This window comes from Salmo salar, chromosome ssa15, assembly GCF_905237065.1.
Source record: "Salmo salar chromosome ssa15, Ssal_v3.1, whole genome shotgun sequence".
NCBI lineage: Eukaryota > Metazoa > Chordata > Actinopteri > Salmoniformes > Salmonidae > Salmo > Salmo salar.
The window spans coordinates 84,020,529-84,044,144 of record NC_059456.1 but is presented as its reverse complement, the minus strand read 5'-3'; the positions used below and the strand labels follow the sequence as shown (position 1 = coordinate 84,044,144).

General features: G+C 41.3%; 3 protein-coding genes across 11 annotated transcripts in view; 2 read left to right on the top strand and 1 right to left on the bottom strand.

Moving 5' to 3' along the window:
* The window catches only part of LOC106572346 (UHRF1-binding protein 1), a 61,762-nt gene extending 55,141 nt beyond the window's left edge, over positions 1 to 6,621 (top strand). Inside the window, exons 17-21 of the mRNA XM_014146391.2 lie at positions 63 to 213; positions 2,037 to 2,293; positions 2,480 to 2,588; positions 2,725 to 2,813; positions 3,419 to 6,621. Coding sequence (XP_014001866.2) covers positions 63 to 213; positions 2,037 to 2,293; positions 2,480 to 2,588; positions 2,725 to 2,813; positions 3,419 to 3,535 — 723 coding nt within the window. The 3' untranslated portion in view covers positions 3,536 to 6,621. The remainder of the gene's footprint in view (positions 1 to 62; positions 214 to 2,036; positions 2,294 to 2,479; positions 2,589 to 2,724; positions 2,814 to 3,418) is intronic.
* Positions 6,622 to 6,789: 168 nt separating this feature from the next.
* taf11 (TAF11 RNA polymerase II, TATA box binding protein (TBP)-associated factor) lies at positions 6,790 to 8,612 on the bottom strand. The gene is given in 5 exon segments (NM_001141392.2): positions 6,790 to 7,337; positions 7,474 to 7,570; positions 7,685 to 7,772; positions 7,878 to 8,008; positions 8,146 to 8,612. Coding segments are annotated over 5 exon segments (612 nt in total). The 5' UTR covers positions 8,311 to 8,612; the 3' UTR covers positions 6,790 to 7,206.
* Positions 8,613 to 9,835: 1,223 nt separating this feature from the next.
* The window catches only part of LOC106572349 (ankyrin repeat and SAM domain-containing protein 1A), a 118,621-nt gene continuing 104,840 nt past the window's right edge, over positions 9,836 to 23,616 (top strand). For 5 of the 9 annotated variants that reach the window (XM_014146399.2, XM_045696170.1, XM_014146397.2 and 2 more), the window contains exon 1: positions 9,836 to 10,296. In XM_014146399.2, the coding sequence (XP_014001874.1) occupies positions 10,121 to 10,296 (176 nt within the window). In that variant the 5' untranslated portion in view covers positions 9,836 to 10,120. The remainder of the gene's footprint in view (positions 10,297 to 23,616) is intronic. The other 4 variants (XM_045696171.1, XM_014146403.2, XM_014146400.2 and 1 more) reach the window with 3 other exon arrangements.

Here is a 23,616-nt window from a genome sequence, read left to right as displayed (position 1 = left end):
TAAGTTAGGTAATGCATAATTCTTATTGTGGGTAACTACCTCTCCTGTACTGTGCTGTGCAGGCCTCTGTGTTGTTGCTGGTGCTCAGTGGTATTGCCTGCGTGGCGGACCTGAAGGGAGAGGACCTGGTGGTGGCAGTGGAGGTCCAGCATCTCACCTCCAGACAGATGGGCAACGTAAGGGTCTCTGACCTGCTGGCCAGACAAATGCCAGGTAACCTCAAGTTACGGAAAAAACGATGGTTCTATTTCATTCTGGATGACCGCCAGTGGCAGTGCTTTCACTGGATTTGGATAATAAACACTGCCTCTTGACAGTCATCCAGAATGAAATAGAACGTATCTAGCTAAAGACACTGCACCTTACTATAGCATCGGTCTAACTGAACAACTGTCACAAGCCACTGTCACTCAACATCTCCAATAATAGCTGTTATTTTTGTTAAAGAACGCTCCCAACCTACTCTTAATTTCTCTCTTCCATCGGGGGAATCACTCATACACTCATATAGTCACATAATGACTCATGTAATCATCTTACTCTCTCGATCCAATGTTACAACTGAAGACTCAATGCTACTTTTAGACAATCACGTGAACAGAACATCTACTGTCGACCCCTCAGCCATAAACCTGATGCCCCAAAAGGCCATCCAACATCACCTGGACGAACCACTTACATCTTTACGAGCATCTAGGCAACAGAAACTAGTCAACATCCTACTCAATGACGGCATGCAAGGCCAGATCCACTGTGGTGGTGACATTTCTGAAGCTTTTCCCATCTCCAACAGCATCAAGTTAGAATGTGTCTTGGGGCCCGGTGCTGTTCAACCTCTTTTTCACTGCCCTCGTCAACCACGCCACTAAGGACCTCAACAAAGGCATCTACATCAGATACAGGGATGAGGGTTCAATCTACGACCTGCACAGGCTCAGAGCAAAGACCAAAACACAAGAACATCTTGTCCGTGAGGCCCTCTTTGCTGATGACTGTGCCCTAATCGCGCAAACGGAGGCAGACCTGCAGTCTTTCGCAGACAACTTTGTTGAAGCTTGCAAGAGTTTCGGTCTTACCATCAGCTTAGAAAAAACTGTAGTCTTCAGTCAACCATCATCCCTGTCCAACCCAGTGGTCCACAGCATCCACCTAAGTGGATCTGAGCTCCAGAATGTTGACCACCTCACATATCTGGGGGGAGCACCATCTCCAAGGATGGCTCACTCAACCAATAAATAACTAGCAGAATCCAGAAAGCAAGCCAGTCATTGGGAGGCTGAGGAACAGGATACTAAATCATCACACTTTCCACAATAATGAAAATCTACAATGCAGTAGTCGTCCCAACTCTGTTGTATGGCTGTGAAACTTGGACCCTGTAAAGTCTCCAGGTCAAACAGCTGGAGACATTCCATACACAATCTTTGAGATCTATAATGGGTATCCAGTGGCAAGACAAGGTATCCTACCTGGAGATACTGCAGAAATCTAACAGCACCAGCGTTAAAGCTAAGATCATTAAGACACAGCTTCGATGGACCTGCCACACCATCAGGATGCCCCAACATCGTCTCTGAAGAAGGATCTTCTTTAGCGAGCAGCAGCAGGGGCACCAGAAGACAGGCCAACCAAAAAGCGCATCAAAGACAACCTTAAACACAACCTCAATTTCTGCCATATCCAGCCCAGCCAACTCACAGACATCACCTCTAACCGATCCACCTGGCACTCCAAAACCCACACAGCAGTAGACCACTTCGAGAGGGACAGAAACAACCATCTAACTGTAGCCAGATCAAAGCACCATTCCCACACAACCGGACCAACAACACTAGCGGAAGCACATGTCTGTCCTTCATGCTTCAGAGTCTGCGCTTCAAAACTCGGACTCCTGAGCCACTCAAGAACCCACAATTAACCGAAGTGACATGGACAAGTTGTCATTGTGGAAACCAACGGACTAGCAGGGATCCATATCCGTAGTATCCATTCTCTGACTATATAACTCACGCTTTCCTTGATGTTCTAATCTCCAGGTGGGTCCACCCTGGGCCAGAGACAGGGCTGCAGGTCAGCTCCAGTGGTGGGCATGCGAATGGAGATGGGTCCCTCTGCAGCACGGCACGGTCCCCTCTCTGCGTTGGTAGGTCACCTGGAGCTGGGTGTGCAGGGCTGTCAGGCGGAGCTCCTGGCCTCCACCCTGGCTACCCTGGGGCCATTCCTGGAGGATGAGCTCAGTGCTGATGTCCAGCCCATGAAGATCCACCTGGACAATGTCACCATCACTCTGAAGGTCAGCTGGTGGCACAAGGAGACTATGGAACTCTGTTGGGGTCAAATAACGCCATTTGACGTGCACCCTATGGTTGTTATACGTGGTAAGACCCCAACAGCGATCCATAGGAGACCGATTAAATAAATGACAGTTAGCCTGCTATCCATACCATGGAGCTAACCAGTGTTGTCCATTCCTGTTTAGGATGATGGTCCCAAGATCTACCCGACGGCCCCCCAGCCCCAACCTGCCACCTTTACCGTAGACCAGGTGGTTCTGGAGCGCTCTGATGATGGCTTGTTGAGAATCAAAGGTGACTGGAGGAGAGGACACGGACATGCCTTTGAGTATCACCATGATTACAATTATTTTGTCTCTCACTGCTTGATTGATATGGAATAACAGTTATGAGTCATCTGTTTTTTAAATATATATTGTCGGTCTTGCAGGTGGTGCAGGCCCAGACTCTGTAGGGGGTGCTGTAGTATGTTTGGAGAAACCAGACAGTTCTTGCTCTGTCCAACCAAAGCAGAACACGGTATGAGCATTCAAAAACCTAAATACTTACATTCTCTATAACCACTGACTCACTCACCCATTACAGATTATTACAGGGTTAATGAACTCAAGATAATGACTCAAGATAAACAGACAGCACAAGCTGTTAACAAAAACATGATTGTGTTAGGGTGAGTAAGGATTAGGCTAGTTCTCACCACCGTGTAAAATGAAAGCGTTGCATAGATGGTGTTTATTTATGATAGCACAGTCCCTACAATAGTTGCATTGTACTTACAGTAGCTATGGTTTTTTTTACCTTAACTGTGTGTGAAACCGTTGATTTAGAAACACATACTCATAGGGCTTAGATGGAATGCTGTAAGTTAAATGATGAATGATTAGATGAAGGTAAGTCCACAATTCCATCTACTTATACAGATCCTGTTGTAATAGTTGAAGGATCTGTTGCCAACGAGACAGTTGTAGTTCTCCTGTTCTGGTTATCTTGTTAAGGCTATGAGGGGCCAAATCAGGGCAGCAGGTATTCCAATTATAGCTGAAGAGATATCTGGCTACTTGCCCTAGCAGAGAAACGTTAGCTAGAAGTGAAAACTAATAAAGCCGATAACATTTTCCCTTCAGAGTCCGTCCCTGGTGTCCCAGCTATTGGAGGCTCAGTTGGCCCTCTCTCAAGCCCTCACTGACCGAGAACGTCTCCTCCTGGAGGTCAGGAAGTACGACCCCATGTTTGACCTGTGACCGCTTTACTCCCCCGACCAGCAGAGGGCGATATACTGACACTGCGTCAATTATTGAGTAAAGGAACTGAATGAAATGTCTGGACCCAGGCATATGACAATTTGTAAACAACAAAGATGAGCACCCAATGGTGGAATCCACCCTGGTAGTTCGAAAGCTCAAGCTCTTGTAATGAATTGTACAAACAGCATGTCACTTCCAGAGAACACATAGGGGGCCCTTGTATTAACAAGAAGCCCCACTGGAGTCACTCTTTACACTCTGAGGTACATAACAGGTACTAGTTTCATCTGACAATCTAAACGTGTTCCCTTCTGCTGTACAAAAGCATTTTTAATTTAAACCACCATAGAGAACAGTTAACTCATTGTTGGGCTGCAACTCAATGGCCATTTATCTTTGATTTGAAGAACACATGCCAAAATGTGTCTTATAAACTGGGTGGTTAGAGCCCAGAATGCTGATTGGCTGACAGCCGTGGTATATCAGACCGCATTCCACGGGTATGACAAAACATTTAATTTTTACTGCTCTAATTACGTTGATAACCAGTTTATAATAGCAATAAGGCACCTCGGGGGTTTGTGGTATATGGCCAATATACCAAGGGCTGTGTCCAGGAACTTCGCAATGCATTGTGCATAAGAACAGCCCTTAGTCGTGGTATATTGGCCATATACCACACCCCATTGTGCCTTATTGCTTAATTATATGCACTGTGTCTTTTATGCCAGAGAACAGTCAGAGTTGTAATTGAAGTCTGTTGATGATATGTTTTTCTGTACAAATCATTCACTGTCAGGCATGCTGTGTGAAGATCACTAGTGTTTTAGGAATCTTGGTGTGTGGGTTTACAAACATCCACAAAGCTTCAAAGATAAAACTGCTTGTCAATGTTAAGTAGGTCCTGTCCATAGTTGTACATAACTGTAGGTCTGTATAGTTAGGAGCTGGTATCTTAGATGCATTAATGTAACCATTGTTTAGGACCATAGTGTATTAAATAGAAGAGTAGGGAAAGAAAAGCACTTTGACTTCAAGCAGTACTGCACTGTATCCATAGAGTTCCTGTGAATGGGAGCACCAGACAAACCTGCATACCTATCCCTTTGATTGATTGGTTGTGTATCAGAGGGTAGGGCAAGCTGTCTCCACACTGTTCAGACTTTTTCAGACACCAGGTCATTCCCCAGTGTTATCTTTGCATCATAAAAAAGTATTACATTTTGTGACTGTAAAACTATATTTGTATTCTTCGTTTAATGTTCAGATGACGCATGCCTTTTGAGGAAAGGTTCCACAATAGTTGCGGTACGTTAACTCATTTAGTTTGTTACATGAGGTGTACCCTGCCCTCAGACCGGTATTACTTGATCTCCTTAACTCACTCATCTGCATGGAGAAATGCATATACTAATACCTCACTGCATGGATGAAATGTAGTGTTATTCTTTTGATATGAACTTTTACAGGCATGTAACATGAATTTTACTTTTTGCAGCTATTGTCTTTTTTAAATGATTTTCCATAAGACAGTGTAGCTACTAGCCATTTCAAACAAACACTAGTGGCACAACCATCAGATCAAAGAATAGAGATAATGAATCTTAATTGTCTATATATGCACAATATATGTATAATACTAATCCTTTTATCTACAGTTAAACTGACAGGTGCACTAATGCCAATTTGTTGATGTATTCCCATTGGGTACCTTTCTATTACTATGTAAAAGTCGTGAAGCCTTTGTACTAATTGGAATCATTTCTAGTATTATTTAATGATGTGGTTATGATTTAATTATATATTTTTGTAGCAATTCTAGGGTATGATGTGGCGGTGACTTTAAAAGTATTTAAGTTTTATTATTTGTATGTTTTTTTTGTATTTAGATTAGTATTTGGTCCTGATGAGGGAGAGGAGAGACATTGGAGTAACGTTACTTAGATCCAAGTCACATTCTGCAAAACAAATGTGAGTTGTGAGAAACTCAAATGGGTCAAGAGACTTGTGTATGTGGTACAGTGCTAACAAGTTAACTAAACAACCCTCAGTTGAGCTTTTAGCATCATTCTCCACTCTCTTAATCTCTTGAGTGGTAGCTTGAGACCTCTGGTGGTCAGAATAATATGCCACTGTTTTTCTGGTTGCCTTCCAATATGAATATGAATCCGTGTTACTTTCTAATTGTGGGAAGTAGCATGAAGCAATAGGAGGAAGTCTGTTTTGCCCATATACTGAGGGAACAGTTTTTTTTGTATTTTTTTAGGCATGTTCAAATGCCTAAAGTTATCAAATAAAAATAGTCTAATGGTTGTTTTTTTCCCGTCCTGCATGTTTTGTATTTGAAAATTCCCTCAAGGTCAGTCAGTGTAACAAAGCAGTGATTCCGTTCTCAATAATATCAGCAACCCTCAAACACATGCTGCGCCCCAATTTTCTTGCTGATATTTGCTTTTTGGCATGGCCTTGGCTGTCAGCGTGATGGGGAACGAAAATGACATCCCCCAGTTGGAAGGATGCAGTTATGTGATTGACTGTGACTAAGTGTGTCTAAAAATCAACCCTCACCCCCTCCTTAGAACAACCCTGTTAGTACCTCTCTGTCCACAGCAGGGTGCCCAGTCTGCCCCCAGCCAGCTCCCTCCTCACTGCCTGTCAAGTTACACTTCTACTGCATCCCTTATCTTGCTTGGGTTACCATGATGTATGGGGGTCCCCTACATGGGCTGCTTTCTCTTCTTCCATCTTAGTCATCAGAATGACTTTGCAAAAATATTATCATTGTTGTGGAAGGAGTGAGTGCATGCATTGTAACTGAACTGATTGTTCTTTTGCTCTATACCTTGTGGATTATTTGCACTTTTAAGTGTGGTATGTTCACTAGAAATTGCACTTGCTTAATGTGAATCACTTAGAGGATCATCCCTGATATTTTCCTGATACTAATGTTGTGGGAGGCCCTCTGACAGTATTATGTAATATTTGTGTAACACTTGTTTAGTCATCACATCATTGAATAAGACTTGGCTCTGTGAACCAAATTAGTATGCGAAATGTTTCAAAGTGATAAACTATTGAACCAACTTTGTCATTATTTGTGTGCCGTCTATATTCAGTGTGGGGTGGTGGGTGACTATTTACTCAGTATGGTTGTATTACGCATTTATTGGCCAGTGAGCAGGTTTAAAGTCAGACAAGCTCATCTTACGAGACTTTACCGGTCTTCATCTAACAAGAGAAGACAAATCATTAACAAATGTGTCCTTTTATTTATTGAAATATGGCCCACAATTATTGACTTGAGGTCTAATAAAATGCTTTAACTGAAACAACTTTTTTCCAGGAAGTACTAGAAGTGACCAGTTTTGGATACGTCCATGCTTCACCAACGGCTCAAATAATAAGATGTATTTTAGAACATTGGCACAAACATTGATGCTGTGGTCATTTTATTATTGACCATTAGTATATCCAAGAAATGCCCTCAAATGTAACACAAAGGTTGACTTTGGAGTTCCTGACAACAGTATACTGCACTTGCCTTCATGGCCAAACAAATAGACATTGGAATAGAGAATGAACATGAAAGTGGTGTGTAAGATGCCACCATCTGAAAGGTGAATACATCACCGCTCTGATCTATCTATAATCGGCAGGGCATGAGTGGCTCAGTGGAAGAGGATGTTCTTGTGCTTGGTGTTGGGGATCTGCTCTCTGCTCTTCAGCCTCCTGACAGCCTCCCTCATGTGCTTGGGCTGCAGGGGAGGCGTGTCCCCCCACTTCTCACACACATCCAGAGCTGCAGGACCAAACAGAGAAGCATGTCAGTGTAGTCAATATGCTTCAAAGCCTTCGTTGGTGAAGATACAAGACAAACGATCCAGATCTCATATCTGGCCAACTAGTCAATATTAACTCTGATGTCCCTCACTGACCTTCCTCCACTATTTCTCCAGCGAAGACCTTGGAAATACCAGACATGGCGATAACCACATTTTGAGAGACTGAGGATCCTGTAATGGACTGTATCAGCTGTATCAACCAGGTAAAGAAAAGCATACATTGAAATACAAGCATCAGTGAAATGTAATTAAAATTGAACTAATTCTGATTAAATATAATTACAGATGTGCCTAAAGGTCTTACCCTCTTGATGGCAGCTTTGGGGAAAGCAGAGCGTCTATACATCTCATAGCGGTTAAGCTGCTCCTCAGAGAAGGATGAGACCAAAACCCTGGACAACACCAGAGGGAAAAATGTTAATGTATGAATGCTTGCAACAAATAATTGTCTTAGTGCCGTTACCACACAAACACAATGTACAGTATCAGAATCTTACTGCATCTTCTGTATCTCATCCTCGTCAACCTTTTGGCGCTTCTCCTTTTTCTTCTCAGGCTCCACTTTTAGTTTTTTGGAAGCAGGTTGATCTGAGGTTCCCTCATCCTCATCATCTCCAGCCACAGAGTCCTTCAACAGGTCATGCAAAGTAAACAAAGGATTGTAGATATTGTAGAAAAGTAAGAAATTATTTACTATATCTTGAATGTGGATGTAGGACCAATGTTTCAATACACTTTTTATAGTTATTCTAATAAGCCACTTACCTGTTTGTGTTCGCGTTTGAGTGATTGTGAGGAGGGATCTTTTGATTCGGTGTCTGCATCCGAGGTCACAGGCACTTCTTCAGTGTCTTCGGTTTTAGGGCTTTCTCTAGCAGCCAATGATTTCTCCGAGTTGGATTCAGTCTTTATCCTAGCTGGGTCTGCCATAACTCATTCGAAATCTTACCACACCAATCTAATGTAGAATTATGCAACAGTCAAAACGGAAATGTTTGACTCGACAAACATCAACAAGTCAGCTAACTGCTAGCAAACAACTCCACAGCCAGCTACGCTCACTTACTATCCTCGTGACTTACTATCCTCGTGGAATTTTGTGTACCACGTTTATTGATCAAGAAAATAAAACCGTTACTTTAGCAAAATATTAGCTAAAGCGCGAAAGAGAAACGTTTTGAAGCATCATCAAAAAAACAACATGGAGAACATTCAGGCCGGAAGCTGCTGCTGAAATCAACTTCCGGCTTAAACCTTCTATTGTCCTTTACTAAGAGAGCGTTGACAACATTTTATATATATATATATATATAAGGGCACAGCAACATTTGAGAAAAGATACACACATTCCATTATATTTGGTCCAGTGCGTATTTCCATTCAACTAGTCATACTTGTTACAGTGTTTGTTTAAATGGGAAAGATGATCAGTGCTCTAAGTAATCGACGTTTTAAACTATGTCAATATGTCAATAGGCTCGATAATTAACTTTAAAATACATTTAACTCTCTGGAACCCATAAGGATATTTTTTGTTTTATGATTACTCCTCCAGCATCTCGCAAAAAAAAAAATGTCAGGAGAAAGAGCGAGTTGGCGTTGGACATGTAACCGAAAGGTCGCGTGTTCGAATACCTGAGCCGACAAGGTGAAAAATCTGTTGCTGTGCCCTTGAGTAAGGCACTTAACCCTACTTTTCTCCAGGGGTGCTGACCTACTATGGCTGACCCTGTAAAACAGCACATTTCACTGCACCTGTCCAGTGTATGTGAAAATAAAACATATTTCTTTACCTTTATTATTGCACCCCTATGGGAGGGCAGCTCTCGCTAAGCCCAGTCCAAGCTCATCTCTGTCCTGACCACCCAATGGTGGAACCAGCTTCCCCTGAAGCTTGGCCAGCAAAGTCCCTGTCCATCTTCTGAATGCACCTGAAACCCTACCTCTTCAAAGAGTATCTTAAATAATCCCCCTCCTCACCTTGAACCACCCCTCCCTTTCTAGCTCTCACTTTATTGATAGCCACTTTATTGAGGAGGTGTTTTATTTATTTAACCTTTATTTAATTAGGCAAGTCAGTTAAGAACAAATTCTAACTTACATTGACGGCCTACGCCGACCAAACCCTAACCCGTGTACTTATTATGCCTGTCATATGTGGTTGTTGTCCCAACTAGCTATTTTAAGATGAATGCACTAACTGTAAATCGCTCTGGATAAGAGCGTCTGCTAAATGACAAAAATGTAAATGTAATGACCATGTACTGTGCACTTCAGCATTTATATATTTTGTACATAGAAAATTGTTTTGGATGAATTATGTGCTTTTGTAGTTGTAGGAAAATGATTATGTTCTTCAACATTGGTAGTAGAATATAATGGAATACAATAATCACCAACTAAATACAACAATGCAAGATTATGAACAAACTGATTGATCGACGTCGTCAGATAGGGGCAGTTTTGAGGAAGTGACGCGCGCTTGAGACTGGGCGAAGGAAGTTTCATTTGGCTCTGTGGTGCTTAGCTAAAGTTTTCCCCGGAGCCACAGTCGGGGATTAGAAATTCTGTGAAATTGTAACGCTGGAGAGACTGATCCAGCTGTGGAGGGAACCATCGTTTTCCTCGGCGTTGAAAGAACGAGTACGCCTGTGAGATTAGTAGAGGACCGCAAAGGATTTTTTCTCCCGCTTTCTAACCCCCTCTTTCCCAAATCCTCTGACCCCCTTCTCGATCCGAGATGGGGAAGGAGCAGGAACTCCTAGAGGCGGCGCGCACAGGAAATCTTGCCGCCGTGGAAAAGCTTCTCTCTGGGAAACGACAATCGACTGGAAGTGGAAGTGGATCATCAGGGACTGGTGGAAGCAGCAATAGCAGTGGTCACAATGCTTCGCACCCGCTTTCCAGCCTTCTCAGGTAGGGGAGAGCAGTGGATGAATGGAAGGCAGAGCGAGATGGTTCCGACCTAGAACGGTCGGTGCTCATAAAGTGTGTTGTAAACGGCAAAGCCACATTCAGTAAACAACCCCCCTGATCAATCATTTTATTGTATTTCGGTTGCAATCACAGCAGTAGATATTCATTTGCTAATTTGCATCCATGCAGTGGACCCTTTCCATGTTTAATAATAACACATTAACGTTGCATGCGCAATGGAGTGCCTCTTTGTTAGATGATCGTCAGTGCAAAATACATAAATAAAATGCCATATGCAACAGAATCCTTGTTACATACGCAAGATATTCATATCATAATGTTACCAGTATGTCGTATTGCAAACTCTAGTCCTCCATTTAATCGTAGCTAACTAGTCAATGGTTTTGGTTTGTCTAAACATTTTGGACCGTTGTCATTGAGAAAAATTATCTACAAACGCCCAAACATAATTCTAGTATTCTGATCATATTGACGCCAGACCCATTCATTCTCATATGCCACGATTAATTTGGTTCACATAAACAGCGATAAAGGCAATGAAACACGAGCTGTCAGTGAAATAGAACATTCTTCCCCTGGCATTGTTGTTCCATGCCCTCCTGGAGCTAGTCTCTACTAGCAAGTGGGTGGAATGCAGTTTGTCGACGGCCTGGGCAGTTGCATGCTGTTTTTTACTTGATCATGCAGGGAAAAATATTGGTTTATTTTAACCACAGTCCATCTTACTCAGGGTTCTTTGTGCTGATAGAATTACATAGGCATAGTTGAAGTGAGTGCACTTGAATGCCCACTGAGGGGTGACAATGTCAGAAATAATAATGTTGGTGGCACCTCTACAGCCATTTCAGGTAAAGGTTGCATGAGAAAGGAAAACAGTGAAAACACAATGCCCTAGACCTAGGCTAACTCAAGCCCTATGAGACTGTCAGTGCCATTTCCACTGGGCTTTGAGTCATTCATTGCCCTGGGACCTGTGGTGCCCTTTATTGTCTACTCAGTAACATACTCCAAGGTGCTTTAAACCTGCCATGTTAATGGTCCTTTGCTACTTGGGAAGCTAGCAAAGGACTGTGTGCTGTTGGGTTGGTAAAGCACCTCCTGACCTTAACCTTTTACAGAAAATGCACAAGGACCAACTGCCCAACCCTACACAGTAAAGTTTAACATGGAAGAAGATTGGAGGTAACATGGTCATAACATGGGCCTCCCTCTTAAACTCTTAAAGGTTTTATGCCATGATGTGCCTTCCATCTCATGTCTTTGGCTAAGAAACCGTGTTAACCACGGAAAGGGCTTTAATTTGTTATTTTGCATTCTAGGACCAGATAAACCGATGACAATCAGGATGCTGGCAACATACAGGTGCGCAGCAGCCCTGTCAATCAACCTCCTATAAGCCTCATCAGGGTGCCTACGTCTCGTGGCTGAGACAAGTGTTTGCTAAAAGCCCCTAGGTGATGCATCGCTGTGCTACTCATGCCAGGCTGTACACTACACTGACTGTACTCTAGCTAATTACATTAAACCTTCTTAATTGGAAATTCAGGGATGTCATGATTCAGTCAAGGCTGCCTCCATCCCTGCCTCTCTGTTACTGATCTGTGGGCGGGCATGGACTGAAGAGCCCATTGTATCATCTGGTCTGGCTCGCTTAATCAATGGCTGCCAACCTTCCTCTTGGAAATGATTGGCTAGCACTTGTTGGAAATAAATAAAAACGATGGTCTAACCATTGACTGTTAAAAGCTTCACTACTGCAGCCTAATATCCCTCAGTTCTCTGAAAGCCTGTGGGCCCTTCAGCCTTTACAATATACCATTAGCATTGTCTCTAAGTATATGGGAGCTATACAGATTTATTGACATGTTTACCACAGAGAGGCTCAGGGGTAGTGTTTGCTATTGTATGTGACATTTAATTTAACACGTAATGAAAATGTCAATACGTTTAGGGGCATGAATGTGAATTACCATTCGTTTGACAACACTGTTCGTTAGGTTTTAAATGTTATCAAACTCAACCGTTTATCATTTCCAGTGACTAAGACATGAATGTCTCATGGTATGGTGGGGTATGCTCTAGAAGGAAAAGAAACACACACCTATTAAGGCGAGGTGCTGGCTAGCGGAGTAGAAAACTTGAAAATAAGGGAGAGCTGCACACTAGGGGCTCAGATGCAAAAATGTAATATCCAACGTTTGGACAGCCAAGCTGTCTTCATCAGGGTATGATCACAAACACTGAGAGATGACTCGTTTATATAGTGTCAGAAGACACACAGGTGTCTAACCATGGCCAAGTGTGGCCTAATATCATTGGTTAATTCTCAAATATAAAAATGGCATACAAAGAACAGCATACAAAAAACAAATGGATACCATACGATCATAGATTCATTTTAGACTACACAAGCTTACAAACAATTACAATGGCAAAGTCACAATAGTCACAAGAATAGCTTCAGATCAAAGTCTATGTTGAGACCGAAGGGAGCAAGGGTCTTTAAGTTAAAGATCCAGGCAGCCTCTCGTTTATACAATAAATTATCATGGTGGGGTATGCAATATCTGTCAACTTTGAACACTTTTAAATTTTAGTCATTTAGCAGACACTCTTATCCAGAGCGACTTACAGTAGTGAATACATACATTTCATACATTTTTCCCGCGTACTGGTCCCCCGTGGGAATCGAACCCACAATCCTGGCGTTGCAAACACCATGCTCTACCAACTGAGCCACACGGAACACCTTGACCTCCTGAATGTTTTGGCATTCAGGTAAAAAAATGCACTTTCTGACCGCTTCTTCCATGGGCAAACATGTATGGAAAGTTTTGTTTCAATCAAAATGGATTATGTCATAAAGTGATTGAATTCAAATGGATTTACCCTAAAGATGGTTGGTTGGCCTGTGTAGTGTGCAGCTTGCTCAACTTATTTTCATGACGGAAAAGCACTAACCTATAGGCCTAGGCCCAAATCTATGCATATTCTACTTTGATGTTGCACTACTTCCCCACCAGCTACTGTAGGTTGTAACACTGCCATCTGTTTACAGCACAGGCACAGCATAGGTAGTTGTTCTTCTTTGCATAATGCATGCAACAGTTTTTTTATTCACACATTTACTATCATCAGTGGCGACGGTGTGTTTGTGCTGAATTTTTTGCAGTTCTTTCTTTGGAATGGAGCATGTGTTGAGACTTGTTGCTTTTGTAACCAGGCAGGAGCACAGCTTCACTCTGCAGAATGTCTACTTTTCCTGAATGGAAGACTCAATTGGACAGACACAAGCCCGTCATGTTCAGAAGACCCACGTGTGCTTTGTATTACTCTGAAACAGAAAGAGAATTGAATGGACTGGCACTGGATGGTATTCCCCACAGCTATCATGGTAGGAGACAGGCAGCCCAAAGTGTCAACATTACCAGCTCCCTGCTCGGCATCAATAACAACCTTTCAGACTGAACAGCAGCGGAGCGGTGCCTGATAAGGCTTCCTTTTCACCAGGGTTGGGTTCAATGACATTTCACTGTCAATGCCAGAATAACCATGTGGTATTCAGTTCACTAGTTGAATATCAATGCACTTCCTGAATTGAATTCCATTTCAATATAATTGACCTCTGTTATTTTTGTTTGCTGATGTGTTGTTTTGACTACCACTGTGCTCGTCCTCTCTACAATAAAACATGTGATTGGGCCTAGGCCAATGGAGGTGCTTTAATCCAGTGGCTTAAGATCAACTAAAGAAGCAGAAGTGGTGAAACGAATCTGAATGTCATACATTAACTGCAAGCTATGCCTTTACAAATAGTGTACTGTACATTTACTGCGACATACTGCCATGATCTCACTTGGGCTCCATGACCCGTCTCGATCCTGGAGGTCCACAGGAAGAGCTCCTCTCCAGCACTTCCTGTACCAGGTTGTCCAAACAGCCCCAGCTGCTGTGGCTGGGCCAGGGCCAGGGTAAGTTGAGTCCATGGCAGGCCAGGGAGAGCAAGAGAGAGCCTGGCCTTCCCACTTACGGGAAGTTAACATGGAGGAGCACGAACCGAACTGACACTCACCAAGCTTAGTCAGATGAAGGGTTGGGTATTGTCTCTCAAATTAACAGCAAGCTCCTTTATCCCATTGACACAACATCTAGAACAGCCATTGCCCAGGACCAGTCTGGGCATTTTCTAGGCTCAATGTCCAAGTGAAGAAAGCTGTCAGCTGTAGAAAATACATTTTTAAATGCATTCTCTTTTCTCCAAATGGACTCTTTTAGATTTTTTTTTAGAGTACTATAAGTAGAAGTGTATCGGTGAATCGTTACATATCAGTCCCCGGTTCAAATGCGAGTGCAAGGTCCGGGGGACCCCAAACCTATCCAAATGTATCACGCATCAATCAGGAAATCAATTCAAATATTCCGAATCGCCTGTTCACTAAATTGTTTTGCTCATATTACTTGCTTTCTACCTTCTGAAAATACCTAATGTTTTAGTGTCGAACTACGCATGTAACTGTTGACAGTCATTGATCATCAAGTAATTTTGTATGCTGGACAAATAGTGCGCTGCTTCACATGCTGACCATAGCTAGATAGCTACCTAGAAGATTATTAGCAACTAGGGGTGCACATTTTGAGGAATATTCAGAGGTGGAAACTTTGTGGGAATTAATGGAAATGCACTACAGTTCAAAGGTTTGGGGTCACTTAGAAATGTCCTTGTTTTTGAAAGAAAAGCATTTTTTTTTGTCCATTAAAATAACATGAAATTGATCCGAAATACAGTGTATACATTGTTAATGTTGTAAATGACTATTGTAGTTGGAAATGTTTATTTTTTATGGAATATCTAATATCTAGGTGTACAGAGGCCCATTATCAGCAACCATCACTCCTGTGTTCCAATGGCACGTTGTTAGCTAATCCAAGTTGATCATTTTAAAATGGTAATTGAGCATTAGAAAACCCTTTTGCAATTATGTTAGCACAGCTGAAAACTGTTGTTCTGATTTAAAGAAGCAATAAAACTGGCTTTTAGACTAGTTGAGTATCTGAAGCATCAGCATTTGTGGGTTCGATTTACAGGCTGAAAATGGCCAGGAACAAAGCACTTTCTTCTGAAACTCGTCAGTCTATTCTTGTTCTGAGAAATGAAGGCTATTCCATGTGAGGAATTGCCAAGAAACGGAAGATCTCGTACAACGCTGTGTACAGCGCTCCCTTCACAGAACAGCGCAAACCTTTTCTAACCAGAATAGAAAGAGGAGTGAGAGGCCCTGGTGCACAACTGAGCAAGAGGACAAGTACATTTAGTGTCTAGTTTGAGAAACAGACACCTCACAAGTCCACAACTGGCAGCTTCATTAAGTGGTACCCGCAAAACACCATTCTCAACGTCAACAGTGAAGAGGTGACTCCGGGATGCTGGCCTTCTAAGCAGAATTGCTTAGAATCTCAGACTGGCCAATAAAAATAAAAGATTAAGATGGGCCGAAGAAGACAGACACTGGACAGAGCAATTCTGCATCTGCTCCTCCCCTCTGGTGTTTCTGTTGTCCCTTGTGTCTGTGCTCTTGTAGAATACTGGTTGAGGGGTGGAGATGATGTAGTTAATTATTCCTTACCCACGAACATTCGACCACCCATCAGAGATGATTGCAATACAGTCTGCTTTCTCTATGATTTGCTTGACCTTCACTTGAACTCTGTTGAACTCTGCATCCAGCAAATGAGTAGATAAAGCATGTCTGGTTGGAGGGCTGTCTGGTTGGAGGGGTGTATGCTGGGCGAAGAACATTCAGAAATCTCTTCCAATACACATTGCCTGTGAGCATCAGAGGTGAACCAGTTGCATACACAGCTCAAGCAAGACATTCATCAGCATCTCTGACTACGTTCCTCTATTGAGTCAAAAAAACTTCTGATTCCAGGAGGACCCTGAGCTGTTGCCATCGATAAGGTGTCTGATTCATCATTTTCAACTCGAATAGAAGTAGAGGGACTTTTGTCAGAGGTTGCTTGTTGTGAGCGGTGCAGGGACTTTATGCACTTGGCCAGATGATTCTGCATCTTTGTGGCATTCTTCACATATGATTTGGCACAGTATTTGCAAATGTACATAGCTTTTCCTTCTACATTAGCTGCAGTGAAATGTCTCCACATCAGATAGAGGCTTTTCCCTGTAAAGATTAGGAAAAAATTAGTTTAAAAAAAAAACATACAATTCCATTTACAGATAAATATTTAAGCAGTTAGACTAAACAACTCCTTTGTAAGATAAATGTTTTAAAATGAAACGTATGGAAACGAATTAACACTGAGTTAGCTGGTTCAAGCAAGCTAAAACCCACATGGTAGCAAAAACTAACTAGCAGAAATTGTTAACAAGTTAGAAATGCTTTAAACACACTTTGCTGTAGGCTACTAGTTAACAACAAATCATGTGTCATAAAATATATTCACCCCACCCAGTATTGTAATCAAAACTTACCAGAAAGCATATAGTCCCTGGCTCAGACAGTGTAGTTATGTGGGCCCAATAGCATCTCATTAGAGGGCAAGAATCGGCTATACATGTGATGGAAGAATGCAATGTGCATGCAGAGGGTTGCAATTCCATTGAATTGGGGATAGTTTAACCAAAATATGCCACTAGACCTAGAATTGCCTTGTGTATCCCACAAAAGGGGTTCACTGTTATAAGCTAACTTTGATGAATTTAAGCAAAATTCCCGGGTTTATCTTCCCCATGGAAAACTTCCCAAAAAATTCAGGAAATACACCGGAAAGTTTACCGACCCTTTGCAACCCTTTTTGGCAACATACCCTTATTTTACCAGATCCTCCTTTAGCTGGTGGATGTCTATATTTAATCCCTTATTTCTGCCAACTTTATGAACGAGTTGAAATCTATTTAAATTCCTATTGTCAGACTGCTCTACTTTGTTAAAGCAATTCAAAACTAACTTGTTGACATGTGTGGCAGATTCAAAGCCATATTAACTCATTGCAGAATATATCCATAATTATGAATGAATCATATTTATTTGACGACAATGCACCTAGTCACCCGTCAAACACCTGAACTCCTCCAACAGTTCCATTGCTTTAACTAAATAAAAATAGTAAACGATGCAAATATATTCCTATTATATACTTAACAAAAATATAAATGCAACATGTAAAGTGTTGGTCCCATGTTTTATGAGATAAAAGATCTAAGACATTTTTCATGCGCACAAAAAGCGTATTTCTCAATTTTGTGCACAAATTAGTTTGCATCCCTGTTAGTGAGCATTTCTCCTTTGCCAAGATAATCCATCCACCTGACAGGTGTGGGATATCAACAAGCTGATTAAACAGCATGATCATTAAACAGGTGCGTCTTGTGCTGGGGACGATTAAAGGACACCTTAAAATATGCAGTTTTGTCTCAACACAATGCCACAGATGTCTGAAGTTTTGAGGGAGCATGCAATTTGCATGCTGACTGCAGGAATGTCCACAAGTGCTTTTGCCAGAGAATTGCATGTTAATTTCTCTAACATAAACTGCCTCCGTTGTTTTAGAAACTTTCTCATGCATTTAAATGGCCAGACAAATAGACGGCTGATGTAGCCAGATTAATGTTGCCAATTTTGAGCTAGCTAGCTATCTAGATAACGGGTAATACATTTAGCTTACATTAGATAGTTAATCCAGAGACTCGATTTTGAGCTAGCAAGCTATCTAGATAACGATATCACGATAACGATAATGATAGATATCGATAGATATCAATTTTGAGCTAGCTAGCTATCTAGATAACGGGTACTACATTTAGCTTACATTAGATAGTTAATCCAGAGACTCGATTCGGCAGTCTCGTCCAGATCATGGCCCTGGTGAGTGATGTGAAGCTTGATACAGGCATTTGTAGTTAAGGTCTGTATGATAGTCACATTAGCAGCTAATTAGCAGTTCATTTTTGAGGGGTAAATACAGGCGAACATATTGATAGAAGTCACATTGTCCGAGAGCAATTTACACGGTTATCACATCACGCTAGCGTAAGCCTACACGAAACTCAGCACTAATTTGAAGTGTTTATTTTTTTTAAAACATGGGAAAAATTATGGATAATATGACTCGTACTACAGTGCTCTATATAGCCCACTTGTTGATTGGGGCTTTAGATGTTATTTTGATTGTTTTAAGCAAAACTACCAAAACTATTGCTGATGGTGAACCTGAACAATCAGTGCATATGGTCATTTTTAGGTATACAAGGTAATGTTGATAATTTCATAACGAGGACAACAATCGCTTTTTCTACCTGCACTGCACGCAGGGTTGCTAGGTCTAGCAAAAATGTCCAGCCCAATGACAACACAACCGGTCCCGTGGCCTGAAAACTAGGCCAAAAATGTGTGTTAGCAGCAAGAGGGGAATCGCAATATTGAAACAATAGGCATACATCACCCTTGGCTACATCACCCTTAATGACAATCTAAATACAATTGATAAAATTGCTTTGCCTCGTAATCTGCATTTCTCCCTTTATTGGTTCATCACACAATTATTTAATCTTAAGTATAGAAGTGATTGATAGTGAATGATTAAGAGTTATGTTTAAGTTTTTCCAGAAAACATTATTGTGAAATGGTGTTAACACAATGTTAAACATTGTGGAATGGTGTTAATTTTAAGTAACATTTCTCTAAAATAATTGTATTTTCAACTGGAGTATAACAGTCTAAAAGCCCCAAGCATTTGGTTTTTGGCTTCTTTTATTTCATAAAGAAATGTCTTCATCTGTGGCTGCAGCCTGATGTCCCAGTCATCCATCCCTCTGGAGCAAGATGGAAAGAAAAGAGAGAGAGGATGTCTAGTACATCGAGTTTTATTCCACTATTAATTAATCAGTCATTCCTATTACAATTTGATGGTCAGTGATGAAGTTAATCGGTTCCTCTCTGTCCTCACCTCTGCGCCACTACAGAACATTCTCTCTCTCTTCTCTGACTTCAACTTCTGGCCAATGTTAGTCTTGAGCCCTATATGTAGCAAGCTAACGTTTCATTACCATCTCAGAATCGTCCCGAAGTGCAATTTAAACTGTCTCAAAAATTGTAATGTAGGTTAAGTGTTTTGATATGCAAACATGGGTCTACTCATTGGACCTATGTCATTCACAGTAATTTGAAAGAGTAGCCTACTACTGAAATTAATAAACAGGGCTGCCAACTGAGCCAGAAATTCACGTAAAAAATATTTTAAAACTGTCTCTAAAAAGGTCAAACTTTGGAATAGTATTTTTCAGAAATGTAGGCCCATATAAATAATGAGCCTACATGTAAAACTGTAGCCTAGTTTATATGCATATCTGCTACAGCCTCATGTCCACAACGATGCTGGCATGAAGGAGGTACCAGAAAATGTAGCCAAACTTTTTAATGAGACTTTTAATAACATAAATATAGGCTGAACAACAGTCATGTTTGACAATTATAATTAACATTAACCTCCATTAGCTTGATTCTGTTGACATACTCGAGGCACGGTTTGTTCAGATCAAGTGGTCACGAGTGGAGAGAAAGGCCCGCGCCTGTTTTGCACCGCACACACACCTTGTAATCTGAGTGGAGGCAGTCAGGATTTTGTCAACTATTTAACCATATAGATAATTGTTTAAAATCTGGAGGTTTTATGTCATTTTATGAGGCATATTTAACCTTGTTTCAAAGTAGCCTAGCTAAAATCAGATCATATGTTAATGGAATTCTTTTATAAACACTTAAGTAATTGAAGCCAGCATTTTCTATTCGTTTTCAAATCAACTTTCTTTCATTATTCAGCAGGCAAAGACACAATCCTAGTCATATTAGCTACCAATGCTAGTTGTTGCATCTTTAGAGCTCCCCTCTTTCAAAATTTCTAATGGATATTTACATCTATGTCACATGGGCCGTGCGCTTTTTAGAATAGTGTGTTCCCGCTAATTGCATTTTGGAACGTTTGCGTGTAGCCGACTGCCATGTGCGCATTGCTGCGCTTATAATGTGAAGAAATAATACTTTATCAACATTTTAACCTCTATGGGCTAGGTGGGACGCTTGCGTCCCACCTACTCAACAGCCAGTTGAATCCTGTGGCGCGTTATTCAAATCCTTAGATATGCTATTACTTCAATTTTTCAAAAATATGACTATTTTACACCATTTTAAAGATAAGACTCTCGTTAATCTAACCACACTGTCCGATTTCAAAAAGGCTTTACAACGAAAGCAAAACATTAGATTATGTCAGCAGAGTACCGAGCCAGAAATAATCAGACACCCATTTTTCAAGCTAGCATATAATGTCACATAAACCCAAACCACAGCTAAATGTAGCACTAACCTTTGATGATCTTCATCAGATGACAACCCTAGGACATTATGTTATACAATACATGCATGTTTTGTTCAATCAAGTTCATATTTATATCAAAAACCAGCTTTTTACATTAGCATGTGACTAGCATGTGACTAGCATTCCCACCGAACACTGCCGGTGAATTTACTAAATTACTCACGATAAACGTTCACAAAAAGCATAACAATTATTTTAAGAATTATAGATACAGAACTCCTCTATGCACTCGATATGTCCGATTTTAAAATAGCTTTTCGGTGAAAGCACATTTTGCAATATTCTCAGTAGATAGCCCGGCATCACAGGGCTAGCTATTTAGACACCCAGCAGGTTTAGCACTCATCAAAGTCAGATTTACTATAAGAAAAATGTTCTTACCTTTGTTGTCTTTGTCAGAATGCACTCCCAGGACTTCTACTTCAATAACAAATGTTGGTTTGGTCTAAAATAATCCATTGTTATATCCAAACAGCGGCGTTTTGTTCGTGCGTTCTAGACACTATCCTAAAGGCTAAATCAGGGTTACGAGCATGGCCCAATTCGTGACAAAAGAATTCTAAATATTCCATTACCGTACTTCGAAGCATGTCAACCGCTGTTTAAAATCAATTTTTATGCCATTTTTCTCATAAAAAAGCGATAATATTCCGACCGGGAATCTGCGTTTAGATAAACAGACAAAGGAAAACAAAGCATTCGGTCAAAGCGGGCACGCGCCTAAGCCCATAGTACTCTGAGTGGCCACTTGCCAAAAGCGATAAAGTGTTTCAGCCAGAGCCTGCCTCGATATTGTTCAACGTTTTCCCGGGCTCTGAGACCCTATGGACGACGTAGGAAGTGTCACGTTATTGCACAGATCCTGAGTCTTCAATAAAAAGAGCCAAGATGAAACACTACTTCTCAGACAGGCCACTTCCTGCTTGAAATCTTCTCAGGTTTTGGCCTGCCATAGGAGTTCTGTTATACTCACAGACACCATTCAAACAGTTTTAGAAACTTTAGGGTATTTTCTATCCAAAGCCAATAATTATATGCATATTCTAGTTACTGGGCAGGAGTAGTAACCAGATTAAATCGGGTACGTTTTTTATCCAGCCGTGTCAATACTGCCCCTTATCCCCAACAGGTTTTAAGCTAAACGTTCTGATCTGATGCATTAGCCTCATTGCTTATTTATTTATATTTTTTGATGTTCAATAGTTGTATGAATTTTGTATCTATCCTCCCAGAACTGTCCCAGAGTCTGTTTGAACTGTCTTAATTTTTTTTTAGCATCCCGGAATAACAGGACACCCTTAATTTCGAGCCCTGGCTACATACCCACAGAGAAAGCACATTGTTTGATCCGCTCTCCCTCTCTCTGAAACTGTTGACTGTTTTTGTCCCATTCTGTTGGCTGTAGTAGGCAAGTGATTGGTAAGACTGGGGGTGGTCAGGATACAACGAACGAGGCAAACTAGAATTATGACGTAGAAGTATGTAGCTAGCTAGTTAATTTGTTTGTTCTCACTTTACTTGTCATGACTGCCTGCTTCAGCACTCTCTCTACACCAATGATTGTGCTCAACACCCCCCCCCCAACCACTCACTGACTCACTCGACAACATCCTGCCACACTGTCTCATAGGCAGTCAGCAGTAGCAGGTCACAGTGAAATTAATATAAATATAATTTTTAAAGAGAAATGCCATGGTGGCCACAGTGCAATTTAGAAGTATCCCATAAACCTGCGACCAATACATTTTCACCCACGACATCGTTTTCAAAGTAGCCCAATTTTGGGGAAAACCACGGACATGGCAACCATGACTGCACTGGCAAAGTGGGAGGAAAAGAGAACTTCGAAAGGGTCTTAACCATTTGATTTTGAGACAGGTTAAATCCAAAGTTGTGCAGTATATTCATTGGCTATGTCATTGCAAATAATTTAAAGGTAAATATTGATACATTACTAGCTCAAACACTTTGAATCTGCAAAAATGACAAATGAATTGCTGATGGTGATTTCAGATCAAAATTGGGGGGACAAAAAGCAAACGTTGACCCCCTTATCTGATAGTGGGGTGGTAGATGCCCAGTTTCCCTTATGGCTCAGCTCAGGCGCATGATATATATATATATATAACACACACACACAAGTCAGCTCAACGTATCGTTCCTCTATGGTATCGGAGCCCATGTATCTAGACACGTATTGAATTGTCTTGAAAGGGAAAGATCCACATCAGTCAGTCAAGGAAGCGAAATAGAATCGGCCAATTTTAGGGCTAGATGAGGGTTGGATTAAGTTGTTCAAGTAGGCCAACTAAAATAAGTAAGCAGTGCATTTAGCCTCTTTTAGTCACCATTAGTAACTTTTTAGGAAGTTTGAGTTAAGTCCTTGCCCTGAGTGACTCAGAATTTTCTTAAATCTGCATAAAAACTACATTTGACAGAATAAATGTAGGCTAAACAGAGCTTGCAGAGTGCAGACATCAGATGAACTCTAACCCGTAGCCACAGAGGAAGGGACTAGGAGGAGAGAGGTGTGCGTGCGTGTGTGCGAGCGAGCCAGGTTCAGGTTACTCAGCTGTGGAGGTCTCTTCTGCTCAAATCAGAGTGGTGATCACGATAAGCCTGTAATTGTGAAAGCCACAACGGTTTGCAGCAAGTGAATTTGCGACCTCTCAAATGTTCTTGCAGGGTTTCTGGATGGTCTCTGCGTAGTTTGGACTACCCTTGAGCTGTTATCTCCCGTCAGGATTTTTCCCTGTTAGCAGTGTTTGGGAAGCTACTCTGTAACTTGCTAGCTAACACCTCGAGACAAAATAGCCAATGCCTTGTTAGCGCATGTTAGCTTAGGCTACATTTGTTGTTCAATAACAACAAATGTGGTTGCTGTGGGATCAATGATACACATATGTA